Source organism: Electrophorus electricus, chromosome 3, assembly GCF_041902795.1.
Source record: "Electrophorus electricus isolate QZ-2024a chromosome 3, ASM4190279v1, whole genome shotgun sequence".
Taxonomy (NCBI): domain Eukaryota; kingdom Metazoa; phylum Chordata; class Actinopteri; order Gymnotiformes; family Gymnotidae; genus Electrophorus; species Electrophorus electricus.
Window position 1 is genome coordinate 20049491 of NC_137499.1, and position 12500 is coordinate 20061990.

Genomic DNA, 12500 nt, shown 5'->3' on the forward strand with positions numbered 1-12500 from the left:
GTGTGTGTGTGTGTGTGTGTGTGCACGCGCGTGCGTATGTGTTTGTCCTCCCCCAACATACACACGCACACACACACACACACACATACGCACACACACACACACACACACACACACACACACACACACGCATACGCACACACCCCGCTAGGAGAAAATATCTTTACAGGCAAGATGGAGAGAAGGAAGGAGAAAAATGTAAACATAACTGCATTAAATTGTGTTTTTCAAAAAGAATGAATTAAAGAGAAGACACGTCATGACGGTGTGGTGCTCAGCCTGTGGAAGATGTGTGTAAGTGCTCTGCGTTCAGACCGCCGTGTGCGGTAACAGTCATAACCACAGACTGGCCTGTTATTGTGTCTACGTAGAAGGCTATGAACGACTAACCCACCACCGCACATACACGCTCAGCTCACACACCTTACGCCTCGTATCTGGACAAAGGGTCGAAACCCAACCGGGGTGGGGAGGAGGAGGAGGAGGAGGAGGAGGAGGAAGAAGAGCTTCGGGTGCTAAAAAAAAAAAAAAAATTTCACCTGCTTAAACAAAATCAGCTCCACAGTGATGTGCAGCGGAAATCACCTCCGTCAGCTTGCTTTCCTTTATTTATATATATATATATATATATATATATATATATATATATAGAAGAAAAGGGAGAGAGAGAGAGAGCGAGAGAGCGTGAGGCAGGGGGTGTGCTGCTCTGTGCTGCAGACGATCGTGTATTTTTTGTGCTCGGGAGCGTCCGTGTCTGGGGACAGAGAATGAGCCTCTCCCTGCCGCCGCTCACATTATCAACACGTGGATGAAACACGTTAACCCTGGCAGCCCCACTGAGTGTGAGAGCAGTGGACCTCTGCCATGCCCCTCCCGACCTGCCTGGCCACAGGGGTCACGAGGAAGAGGACAGCGACCCTTTCTTTGGAGCTGGGAGCAAGAGAATGCACCTTAAAGAGCATAATGGAGAGAGAGAAACTGTTTAGACTAGGGGGAATCTGCCATTGTTGAAGCTGAAAGACAGTCTGTGACTAAAGAATCAGTGACCCCGCCCCCAGGCCCCACCACCCTATCACACACACACACGCACACACACGCACGCACGCACACCAAACCCCACCTTCAGTCTGAATAAACTATAATAACTATAATCAAACAGTAGGTATTGTATTAGACTCTTCCAATAGAGATACTTTTTTTTTTGGTAGTGGTGGTGGTGGGGTAACTAAAATTATATAATCAATATATACTAGTGGGAGCATCTGCTGTTGAATGGGATACTGATGACTGAAAATGAATAAGGCTTTGTATGTTACAGGAAGCATGCAGAGATGCACATTGTAGGCTGGGTTCAGGAGGAAGCGTGAGTACAGTCTCCCTGCCAGCGGCTCCGTACGGAGTTATGTTTCTGCAGCCGCTCGGAACTCTTCAACAGCGCTGGGGTCGCGAGAGGTGACCCCCGCCCCCGTATGGAGCAATACCAAAATAAGGGCTAACTCAGGAAACAGAGCAACTTTTTACACATAACTTGTAATATCTACATACAGACACACACACACTCCTAGACAAGAATTGCGCAGTCACTGTGCATTTGGTGGGAAAGCATGCCAAAACAAAACGTGGTGAGTGACCAGGCCGCAGGACACAGTCTGTAGCTTTAAATTACTAAACGCACGCACACACACACATACAAAAACACACACACACACACACACAAAGCAAAGTGAACGAATGCTCACAGCTGGTGAGGGCTGTAACACCTGGAAAGACAGCGGGTGGGGTGGGGGGGAGTTGGGGTCTAATGCTGCTGTGTAACTCCAGTCTTGTATGGCAGCAGAGATCAGATACCACAGCCTGACACTAACCTCAACCTCTCAACATGTGGGAGAGAGAGAGAGAGAGACAGACAGAGAAAGAGCGACAGAGGATGGACACTTGCAGCATTTGGTGAAATGGAAGTGTGAGTTGTATGCTGTCTATGTCTCTCATGGCTGCGAGCTGGACTGGAGATATGCGCATGCACTGAGGAACAAACTGCCCACAATCTGGCTGACAAATCTCATCTCTTCTCGCGCCGCAGAAAATATGTCCTAGCTATGTGCGGCCCAGTAGGGAGGAGACAGCAGAGCTCCGACAGCACCGAAGCCGTGTTCATCTTAGCTAGGGTTCGCCACGCTCTCTGGTCTCTCCATCAGGGAACGTGGCAAATGCACCTTTTTCACAGACAAAACAAAACGCGCGGGCGTGCTTCCGTCTGCGCTCCATGATAATACACAAGTCCCAAGGTAGCAGAGAGTGTCGACAGTGGTGTCCACCCGCAGGGGCCACACAGGTGTACAGAACAGAAAGGTCCGGTCCACTGCAGAATGATTTTCCGTGCTGATCGCGAAGGGTTAAATTCATCCTGCTTTGCATAATAATTACTGCAACACAATTCTGTGACTTCAGGTGCCTCGCATCCAAAATGATCAGATTTTCATTTTTCTCCTAGTTTGTAATGCCCCTTAAAGTCATCCTACATAGTTCTGGTTACAAAACACCCAGACCTCCTGCAACCCAGCATCTGAAAACGTGCCACAATTTAACTAAGCCCTTGGTATCACAGTGATAACTATCATCATGTGAAAAGTTATCAGGCGCGACCAGAGCGGAGCTGCGCACCGTTCTGCTGAAACGACGGAGAGAAACGCGCTCTCAACACAGATAAACCGATGCGCTCCCCCCGGAACCCCGAGCGCTGGCATCGCATGCCACGCCGAAAACAAGAGAACATGATAATAACGGAGGAAACGCGGCCGCGCTGGAAATATCGGTGCACTAACAAAAGACCACTGGCATTTCCTTAAAACAGTGTAAATCGCCTACAAAGGTAAAGAGGACATTTTTATTAAATGCGTATCCGCTGTAGCAGGGGTGTCACTGTGACCTAATCACCACTCCCACGTTATTTACTCAAAGGTTTTTTTTTCCTCCAAAGCAAAAGGGCTGCAGTACAGTAACTTGAGGCGATGTAGCTAAACAACGGTGTGTTTATTTATCGTCCATCATTTGAGAGTAAAACGTCACGGCCGGTACGCTTCATGCTAAAGGGGGTCTTTACGCGCGACCTTTTGTAAGCCGAGCAGCAACGTGCTTGAAGCTACTTGTAGGCTGAAAAGCGCCTCGACCAGTCACATTGATTTTAGTGGATCAATACAGAACATTTAATAAAGAAAAGGGGAAACAATAAAAAAAAAATGACACATCAACAGACGGGGACGAGGAAAAGCGCGGTCTAACAGCTGAGGCCGCTCGGTGCGCTTCTAGGACATTTAATCCCCGTGAAACCGCAGAATTAAAAACTAAAATCTAGGCGCACAAAAACCGGGGAGCGTCCCCGTGACATCTCCGGGCGAGCACCGGCGGGGGCCTTTCACGAGTACCCCATTTATAACGGCTTTTCTAATCGTCAGCGTTTGTTTATCTGCCGTTATATGGTGTATCGAGGCGGTTTATACAATTTACAAACCATGGAAACAATGGACTGTTAGTCCGGGGAGGACTATCCGCCTTCTCCGTGACTCCGTGACCTCGGTGTAAACCGGCCTGTGCCTCAACAAATGTCGAGTCCCAAACAGTCCTAAACGTGAACTCGACAAGTTAACTCTAACTCTAACGACGAAAAAAAAATTCATATTTCTCTAAAGGTGCAGTCGAATTAATGTGACCTATCTGTGGTATAATATCAACAGCTTGTGGGCACTTGCCAAATGTCCCAGAACAATTTGTGTACAACGGAATGTGTGTTTGTTTTCTTACGACTCCGGGCAGAGCAGCCACAACTAGTGTTATCACCATCGCACTTGTGTGTCATTTAGTGGCGTTCACAGAGCTACCCCGCATTCATCTGTGCTGAACAAAACACTGTGGTCTCTGCACACTACACTGGCAAATCCACAACACAACGTACCGTACGCCAAACCTACATAAAATGTAAGTCATGTTCATAATTTTGGAATGAATGAAAATTAGTGCACACACACACACACACACACACACACGCACACGCACACGCACACGCACACACACACACACACACACACACACACACACACACAATGCAGCCTGGTGTGCAGGCGTCGCTCGAGGGCTACAACCATAACTATGTGACTCTGTTTATAAAGTGTCATCAGCATTCCCTGGGAAATGAACATTTTAACGTCAAGGACAGGCAGCTATTTAAAACGACAAACTAGCCCAAAACAAGCGCGCCTGAACACGAGTAACGGTTTTTTTTTTGGAGGGGGGGTTTGTTTGTTTGTTTTTTTTCATCTGCTGGGAAATAAAGAACGCGAGCAGCTACTGCAAAACTTTCCCCAGTGCTTCTCTCACTCTTACGATTGCCTCCCTAACTTGCTCCAACTTCCGTGTGCGAGGAATGAAAAGCCGTAGCCACAAAACCCTTGTCGGTGCGCTTCAAGTGATCCGTTAAATAACCGTGCGTTCACACTACAGACCCATTTAGTTCTATTTCTACTTTATTCCCTATGAGCAAGAGGAGACCAAAAAAAGGGGGTTATGCGATAGGCGACCCGTCAGCCGGACCCCTATCCCGAACCGCCGTGACAACACAATTCCGCAATCACACACTCCACTCTTGCCAGATCACTTTTTTTAAAAAGCTTTTTCTTACCGTTTTTCCTCCTCGGATTGGCTTGCTTTCGCCGCTTACACCGGGGGCCATCCGCCATGGTCTGCCTCATTGATAGGAGTGTGTCAGACGGCGGCTCGCATGGAAGCGACTCCTTCAGTCAGCGACGCGCACTCTCGGTATCTGGCGAGCAAACACAGCGACAATGTACACACTCCCGCGGCCGCCTGTGTATTAAAACACCGAGCGCACGTTTCAGCGTTTACATCCCTCGCTCGTACTGCGATCTCGACCTACTCTGGCACATTTAAAAATACATATAGACATACATATATATGCAAGGAGAAAAAAAGGGGAAAAGGTGCACGTTTGCGAGGATACGGAGGTGTTGGATTAATGGGCTGTTGGTTCTTTTGGATGCAAGCGATCGGGTTAAGGGGCGCGAGGGAACGAGGCAAAGAGAGTGTACGCGGAGGGGGAGAGAAAACTGCACGGTAAACGTACGGCGTAATTCACGGCGGCTGCCTGCGGGGAAAGAGCGAGGTTTGCGGGGTTTCTTTAAACGCGAAACGCCTTTGGACGCGGTCTTACACAAAGACAAGGACGGGCTCCCTTCGCTCACGTCTCGGTGTCTTGCTAACAAACTCACTAACTGTTGCACGGTATCGCACAGGCCAGCTCTCAAGCCAAAGGAGAAATGGTTCACGCCACACCACACGGCAGACGTGGTTCATCTAAGTTTCAGACTCTTTGAATAAAAATGGATTAATGCAGGCAGACTCGGGGCTTTAGAAGCGATGAGCCTATTTCATTTAAATAGGTTAAATTGGAGTTGGGGAATTATGAAAATTCAGAGGTCAACATTAACAGGTTTTCCACATGAATAAAGTCACTTTCCCTTTTTGTGGCTACCACATTAATCCTGAACTACAAAATACGCATACCGCCATAAACGTAGAAAATTCAAAGTGCACATTAATTAAGAAGTGTTTTCCAATGTAAAATAATTAAACAACCAATCTGTTAGTTAAAGGATAGCTGCAAATTTGTTTTACCTCATTTTATTTACTCATTTTATTGTAGTTACTATTTATATTATTACAATTATTAATTTTCAGATTATTCTTATTCGTACTATTTCCCTTGCCAGTTTTTGGTTTGTTTGGTTTTTTTTTTTGGTGGCCTTGTCGCGTTCCGTGCAGAGCGCACAGAGAGGACGTCCCCAGCTTCGGAGAGCCCAGCTCGCCGAAAACTTTCGTGGTGTGCTGGGTTCGGGGATTGATCATCTCTCGGGTGTGGTTTATAAGGTCGTGTAAATATTCTGGGTTTCATTTAGCCCGGCTCAGCGTGCTCACTGCACTCCGTCCCGTACGATCGCATTACAGCGGGAAGCGAGCCATGACTGGCAAAACAAACACTCGCAAATACCTCGCAGGACATGATAGCAGGGAAAGTGAATGAAAATACATTTAAGATAATAGACCGATCACGAATGGAATATAAACGACTGATACTGCATTGCGCAGTAATATCTGTTGTAAAATACATCATTTGCTTATTTGTCAAATATACATTTTGTTCGATGAACTACAGTCGACGCAACGGAATTTAGCAATGCAGAAAAAAATGAAAATCTTTTTGTTTGCTAAAGTATTTATAACGTAAGAATTATACGAATAGAATATCTTTATTTGACTAGTATTTTAATTTCGGGTCTTGGTAAAATCATTCTCTATTGAGTTGCACCCAAAAATAAGCAGTTAACTGCCATTCAACTGACTATAGTGCTCACCTTTCACCTGTGCAGGTGAACTTAAAGGTAACTGTGCGTTCTGAAAAAATATTCGCATTCGACTTTTACTGTCCTATATCAGTAAAAAAAAAAATCATTACAATCCCGCTCTTGGCTCGGATTCCTATTTTTACAAGAGGAGAAAACAAGTCTCACCTACCTTGTTGTTTACGTTTCTATCTTCTCGAGCTGGTTGCGCGAACAGGCAAACTGCAGCCGCGCCGGTTTGGAAAAGAAGCGGATGGATCCTCGCGAAAGCGGAATAAAGCCTTGTTAATAGTTGGAGGACCGTTATTCCTGCAGCGCAGGTTGGGACTGATCCCTTTCAGCCACTCCAGGAAACAAACCTGCGGACGGACTGACGTGTTACGCCTCTTCTAATGACATTTTTTTTTCCCTTTTCTTTTCTGTAATACAGAGGAGAGACCCTGAAACACGCGCCACCTATCTTCACGGGGAGGGATAATTGAGGAGTACCAAACGTGAGCATCTTCTGGGAAACGGAATAAGTTTGGGGTTTGTTTTTTTTTTTTTTTTTGGCTTTTTGCTTTTTGCTTTTTCTCTCTTGTTTCATGAGGCGAAAGTAACGAATCGTATCGAGATTACCTTTCAAACAAAACGCTAAAAAAGAAAGTTGGAGATGCCTGAACTTCTCTCCAAAAACCTTCGACAAAACTCGCGATTTAAAAAAAAGAAATAACGGAATCTCAAGTGTGAAAAAGTCCGAACCCAAGAACAAGGACTCAAGGACTCAAGCGACGGCGAAAAGTGCACGGAGTGTGTTCTGAGTTACGGTCTGTCCGCGAGCGTCAGGTTCGCTCACGGTTTTCCCGTCGCGTGATAGTCGAGGTCGGCTGACTTCAACTTAACGCCTCGCGTTCAGCGCGCAGCCCTTCTCCGTTACCGCTCCGGCTCGTGCTCGTAAAAGGAGGCACATCTCACGCAGGTGCCAGGTGAACGTGAAATAAACCCAAATACATGATCTGACCACTGGAAGCGAAAGCACAGATACCTTTTCACGATTTTCCATACACTTCTGTCATATTTATGTGAATTTAAAGATACATATTTCAACCTGATAAGATTTTTTTAATGCTTATCTGAGTAAATTGAGAGCCTATGGATTTACGCAATTTACAATCTCGTGATTATTAATCGGACTGTTTCTGAAATTTATTTATTTATTTATTTTGGATCTTTGCTTTTTCGTTTCTGCACGGAGCTCCACCGGGCAGGCGGAGGGGAAGCCCCACCTCGAGGGGCCGTGATTGGTTATGTAAATAAAGTGTTCCCGGCGCCCGCGCCTCCTGCACTTATCTGGTGTATGGATAATTAAACCATCAATCAGAGGGGAACGAGCGCTTGATGCCTTTGTTCCAAGCCAATCGGATCGGGCCGCGGTGGCGCGCGCAGCAGGCGGAAAGGTGCTCAACATCTGGAGTAAAGAAATCCTGCGGATATGAGCGTGCAACCGCCACTTAAACGGTACCGGTCCCCGGAGAGATATTAACGCGCATCATTCGACTGTCGCTTAGGTAAGCCTATATTATTATTATTATTATTATTATTATTATTATTATTATTATTATTATTTACTAATCAGAAAAAAAGACCATTTGTCTTAACTTTCCTGGGCTTCTGATCATTTCTAAGTTAGGAATTTCGTGGAGCGTTATGGATTTTATCCAGGGCTTGATTCGTTGATCTTTGCGTGTCATTTTCGCCTGTCCGGTCTCACAGTCCTGTTAGAGTCAGGAAAGGTCTGTCCGCTGTAGGATACTGCTCGTTCCTCAGGAGAGATCTGTTCACAATTACTGCCACTGCTGGATCATCGCAAACCTTTATGTTCTAATTTAGTTTAAGCCAACAATTTATTTTTAAATTAGCTATTATCATTTTACCGGCAAGGGTACGATTCTTTCCTTTAGTTTCCATTTCTTACTTATAGTGTAATTAACTCTTTCACTAGTGGACGCATATAGATCCTTAGTCGTGTAGTTAAATATGGGGTTCTTCCTTTTTTTCTCATTTATTTTTTTTCCTGCACGGGCTGACAGGCTCAGTACAAGACGTTAATACTTCGCACCTCCTGAGCGGCGGTTATCGGTTCATTCTTCCCGAATGTGGCGCTACCCTGGCGTTATTTGTGTGAATATTATATATAGCGTGAAATCGACTTACAGTCCGTAGCCAACCTATGCAGCAACCTCCGGGTTAATGTATCCGTTAATTTAATTGAGAAAACAGGACGCCCCCTCATTTCCCTGTCTCTAAAAACTGTGTCGCGTGTGTGTGTGTGTGTGTGTGTGTGTGTGTGTGTGTGTGTGTGTGTGTGTGTGTGAAAGAGAGAGAGAGGGGGGGTGCGTGCGTATGTGAGTTTGTGTGCATGTTTATTCTTTTTGCTTTATTATTGGTGGACGTTTTCGTGCAATGTCGCCATTTAGTCTAGAATGTCACTCATAAGTGCTGTACTCATATACCTCCTATAACTGTATTTGATCCAGTGAAATTTGACTAACAATACAAATTTTGAAAAATACTAAAAGAAACCCCCCCCCCCTCCCCCCCAAGATTTAGAATAAAACTATGGAATCAGATCTTTGTATAAGAGCTGATCTGCCCTTTTTCAAAACTCAACACATTACCACATAGACATAAAACCTGCAGAAGATAAGGACTGATTCTGCACATCGCATATCACTACTCAGAATATGATCTGATAACCAGTGGTCACGATAGGTCAGCTCGAGCCAGGCGCGCGCATGCAACGGCACAGACGCGGTTACGCACACATCCGCGTGTGAACGCGGGTGCTGAAGCGGGGAAGGGCTGCCCGAGCCACCAGATCCCGTTTCCCACATGCCGAACGCGCTTGCTGTGAGGACATCACTCCTGTCGGTCTTACCCGGACAGCGCCCAACTCCAACACTACCGGTTCGGACTTTCATTATTTTTTTCCGAGCAGACACGCGAGATAAAATGGTAGGACCAGGATGGGGAGTTTCGTTTATCGAGCTAAATCTATCTAGCAACCGAAAGTGTGTGTGTGTGTGTGTGTGTGTGTGTGTGTGTGTGTGTGTGTGTGTGTGTGTGCGCGTGTGTGTGTGTGTGTGCGAAGCGCACGTCGCTGTGCGGAGCTGCACGCTCACGGGGCACGCGCCGGAAGACGTCCACTTACGTAAAGCAGGACTGGAAAAAAAGCCACGCGCTGTAAGTCATTTACAAGGAGGTGTGGTGTGTGTAATTTATATATGGTAGCGTGGTATTTCTAACAATTTTATGAGTGTTTTATGTGTATGTGTGTGTGTGTGTGTGTTTCTCTTTGGCTCTAGGACCAGTACAGAAAGGAGATCCATGGGCAGCCCCAGAACATCTGACATCTGCAGTAGGGATGAGGCAGCGTACTCACAGGTGGTAGGAGAAGAGGAAAAGAGACAGAGAGACGATGGGGAGAAAGTTTCCTGTCTCTGAGAAAGGTGTCCTTAGAGTGTCTACTCTCCTTCTGTTTCTCTTTCTGTTTCCCATGCACACACACACACACACACACACACACACACACGTACACACACACGTACACACGCGCGCGCACACTCACTCACGCACGCACACACACACACACACACACGTACACACGCGCGCACACTCACTCACACACGCACGCACACACACCCTCCTGCACACACACACACACACACACACAAACACACACACACACATACACACACACACACACACACACACACACACACACGTACACACGCGCGCGCACACTCACTCACACACGCACGCACGCACACACGCACACACACCCTCCTGCACACACACACACACACACACACACACACACACATACACACACACACACACACACACACAGGCACACACACACACAGGCACACACACGCATTCTTCATGAAGTCCGAGTCATTTAAATTAAGTTGAAACCACACCTCCCTATGCACGACCCGGGTGTAAACAGAGCGCAGTACGATAGTGAGGACCCACCAAATCCGTTCACACCATAAAAGTGATTACGGAGTTATCTTAAGGGACGAAAGTACCCAAATGCATCCACGGCAACAGCTCGACCCTTTCCGGCTTCTAACCCCAACCCCAGATCCCGGTGCACGGTCCGAGTTCAGCTTCCTCACCGCTCCGGCATCTGGTGTGCGGGAGCGCCGCGTGAAACCTGGGCCAGAGCTGCGCAAGCACCATGAGCTGCCACGCCATTTGTATAATTATCACCTGCGCGTGTGCATTTTCTTCGCCATTTATGAGCCAGAGCGCGGGAGCCGGAACACAGCCCAGCGCCGCCAACGTGCCAGGATGGGGGCTCATGTTCCGATCTGCCCCCGTGATGTGCACATAATACTTAACACATATGAAGGATTGATATTCCCATTGCCTGTGTAGCGTATAACGCACCTAGATGAACAGAAGATATAAAGTGGATGATTTGAATGAAGACATTCTTGATTTTCTAGATGACTGTGAGTATGTGTGTGTGTGTTCTTAAGCTCCGCACGGAATGCGCTATTCTCACCAGAGCCAAGTCTGTCATATCCTGGTTGCCAGAATTTGCACTCTACAAATACAAGCACACACCCACACATGCATACACACTCGCGCATACACAACATGCATAAACACCCGCGCATACATGACGCAGAAAAAAAAAGAAAACCAGAACAACGCGACAGACTGATGGACAATTAGAGAACACGGCGCGTGCGCCCGTGCGCATGCATGTGCCACCTCAAAGAGCGCGTGTGATCTTGTTAGCCTCTCGAACATATAAAACTAGTTTGGTTTACATTTGCTGCAGGCCAGGCGGACAGGCGCGTCCTGTACGTTTTGTCTGCTGCTCCCCTAAATCAAAACCAACGTCAGATGTCGCTCTCTGTTGGGCTTCTGAAGGGCCACCCGAATGAGAGCGACTGCATTAGGCATTCCACAGCTGCCCGGGCCTACATCAAATAACGCATCGATTTTATTACGGCACTATTAGGAGGCAGGAGTGGGACTGGGAACACGGAGTGACCGCATTATTGGCCCGCTCTCTGCATTTACGCACATCAAGGCGAACGATATGCTCAGAGAGGGAAAAAAAGGATTCATGGTGTACTCTTCTCCCCCCCCCCCCCCTCTCTCTCTCTCTCTCCGTAAAGAGGTCGAGTCCCCGGCGATGAGAAAGTACCAGATTGGAAGTCTTACGCCCAGCAGCATTTTTGACTATTTTGATGTTCCAGCTTTGTGAAGCAAAGCCACAAGAGTAGAAGCAGAAAACACACCCAATTAATTCTGACATTGACAGAATTCTCTCTCTCCTTTTCTCTCTCTCTCTCTCTCTCTCTGTATTCCTCTTTCTTTCTTTTTTCTCTCTCATTCTCTCTCTCCATGCTTAAAAAAGGTAAGAAGAAAAAAGAAACAGACAATAAGAAAAAAGACAGATAAACTTTCACTCTGAGAAGTTGATTTATGCCTTATAATAGACTGTCATTAAGACAAATAATCCGGCACTGGAATAACTGTTATATGTCTAATCTCTACACGTTATATATGGGTATGTATGAGTGGATGTGCTCATCTTTATAGAAACAGAATCACTAGTCACTGTCTTTGAGACTGGTGCAAGCAGTCACACGGGGGAAACACATCTGTAACCTCTTCAGCACAGATAACAATAAAGCAACTCAATAAAACACCATTCTGATTAACATGACTGGACAGTTTTTCCGGCCACTGGCACACACTGAAAACCACGTGATCGTTTGATACCATGGACACTGGAAGTGGAGGGAAGTTATGATGAGCCATGTTGCCAAACTTTTCATGACACGCGTTGTATTTCTACGAGCCCACAGTCAACTGGCACGGGACCCGGAAGGCAGGGCCCAGACGCAGGGTCCGAGAGGGCCGTGAGAGGAAGTCGAAATGAGAAGGCTAATAACACGGCAATAATACAGCACAACAATAACTTGCATAATACAATATTTTCTTTATGTTTATTCAGCATTTCTTGTGTGTGAGCAAATAATGGTCACTTTACTTCTCCTTTGCTCTCCTTCCCACACACAC

At 46.5% G+C, this 12500-nt stretch overlaps 1 protein-coding gene and 1 long non-coding RNA gene across 13 annotated transcripts in view; one reads left to right on the plus strand and one right to left on the minus strand.

The window, feature by feature from the left end:
* Positions 1-6724, minus strand: part of zeb2b (zinc finger E-box binding homeobox 2b) — a 77077-nt gene extending 70353 nt beyond the window's left edge. For 3 of the 6 annotated variants that reach the window (XM_027019306.3, XM_027019304.3, XM_027019301.3), the window contains exons 1-2: positions 6583-6724; positions 4673-4813 (exon numbers count right to left, since the gene is read on the minus strand). In XM_027019306.3, the coding sequence (XP_026875107.2) occupies positions 4673-4742 (70 nt within the window). In that variant the 5' untranslated portion in view covers positions 4743-4813; positions 6583-6724. Of the gene's footprint in view, positions 1-4672; positions 4814-6578 lie in introns of all 6 variants that reach the window. The other 3 variants (XM_027019303.3, XM_081710506.1, XM_081710505.1) reach the window with 1 other exon arrangement.
* LOC113583150 (uncharacterized) lies at positions 6643-12139 on the plus strand. Of its 7 annotated transcripts, none has more exons than XR_014122629.1 (6): positions 6643-6730; positions 6841-7957; positions 8768-8794; positions 9162-9632; positions 9755-9898; positions 11591-12139. It is a non-coding gene; the product is annotated as an uncharacterized LOC113583150 (long non-coding RNA). The 7 variants fall into 7 exon arrangements; XR_014122633.1 differs by having other exon boundaries at positions 9541-9632; XR_014122630.1 differs by having other exon boundaries at positions 8772-8794.
* Positions 12140-12500: the final 361 nt, after the last annotated feature.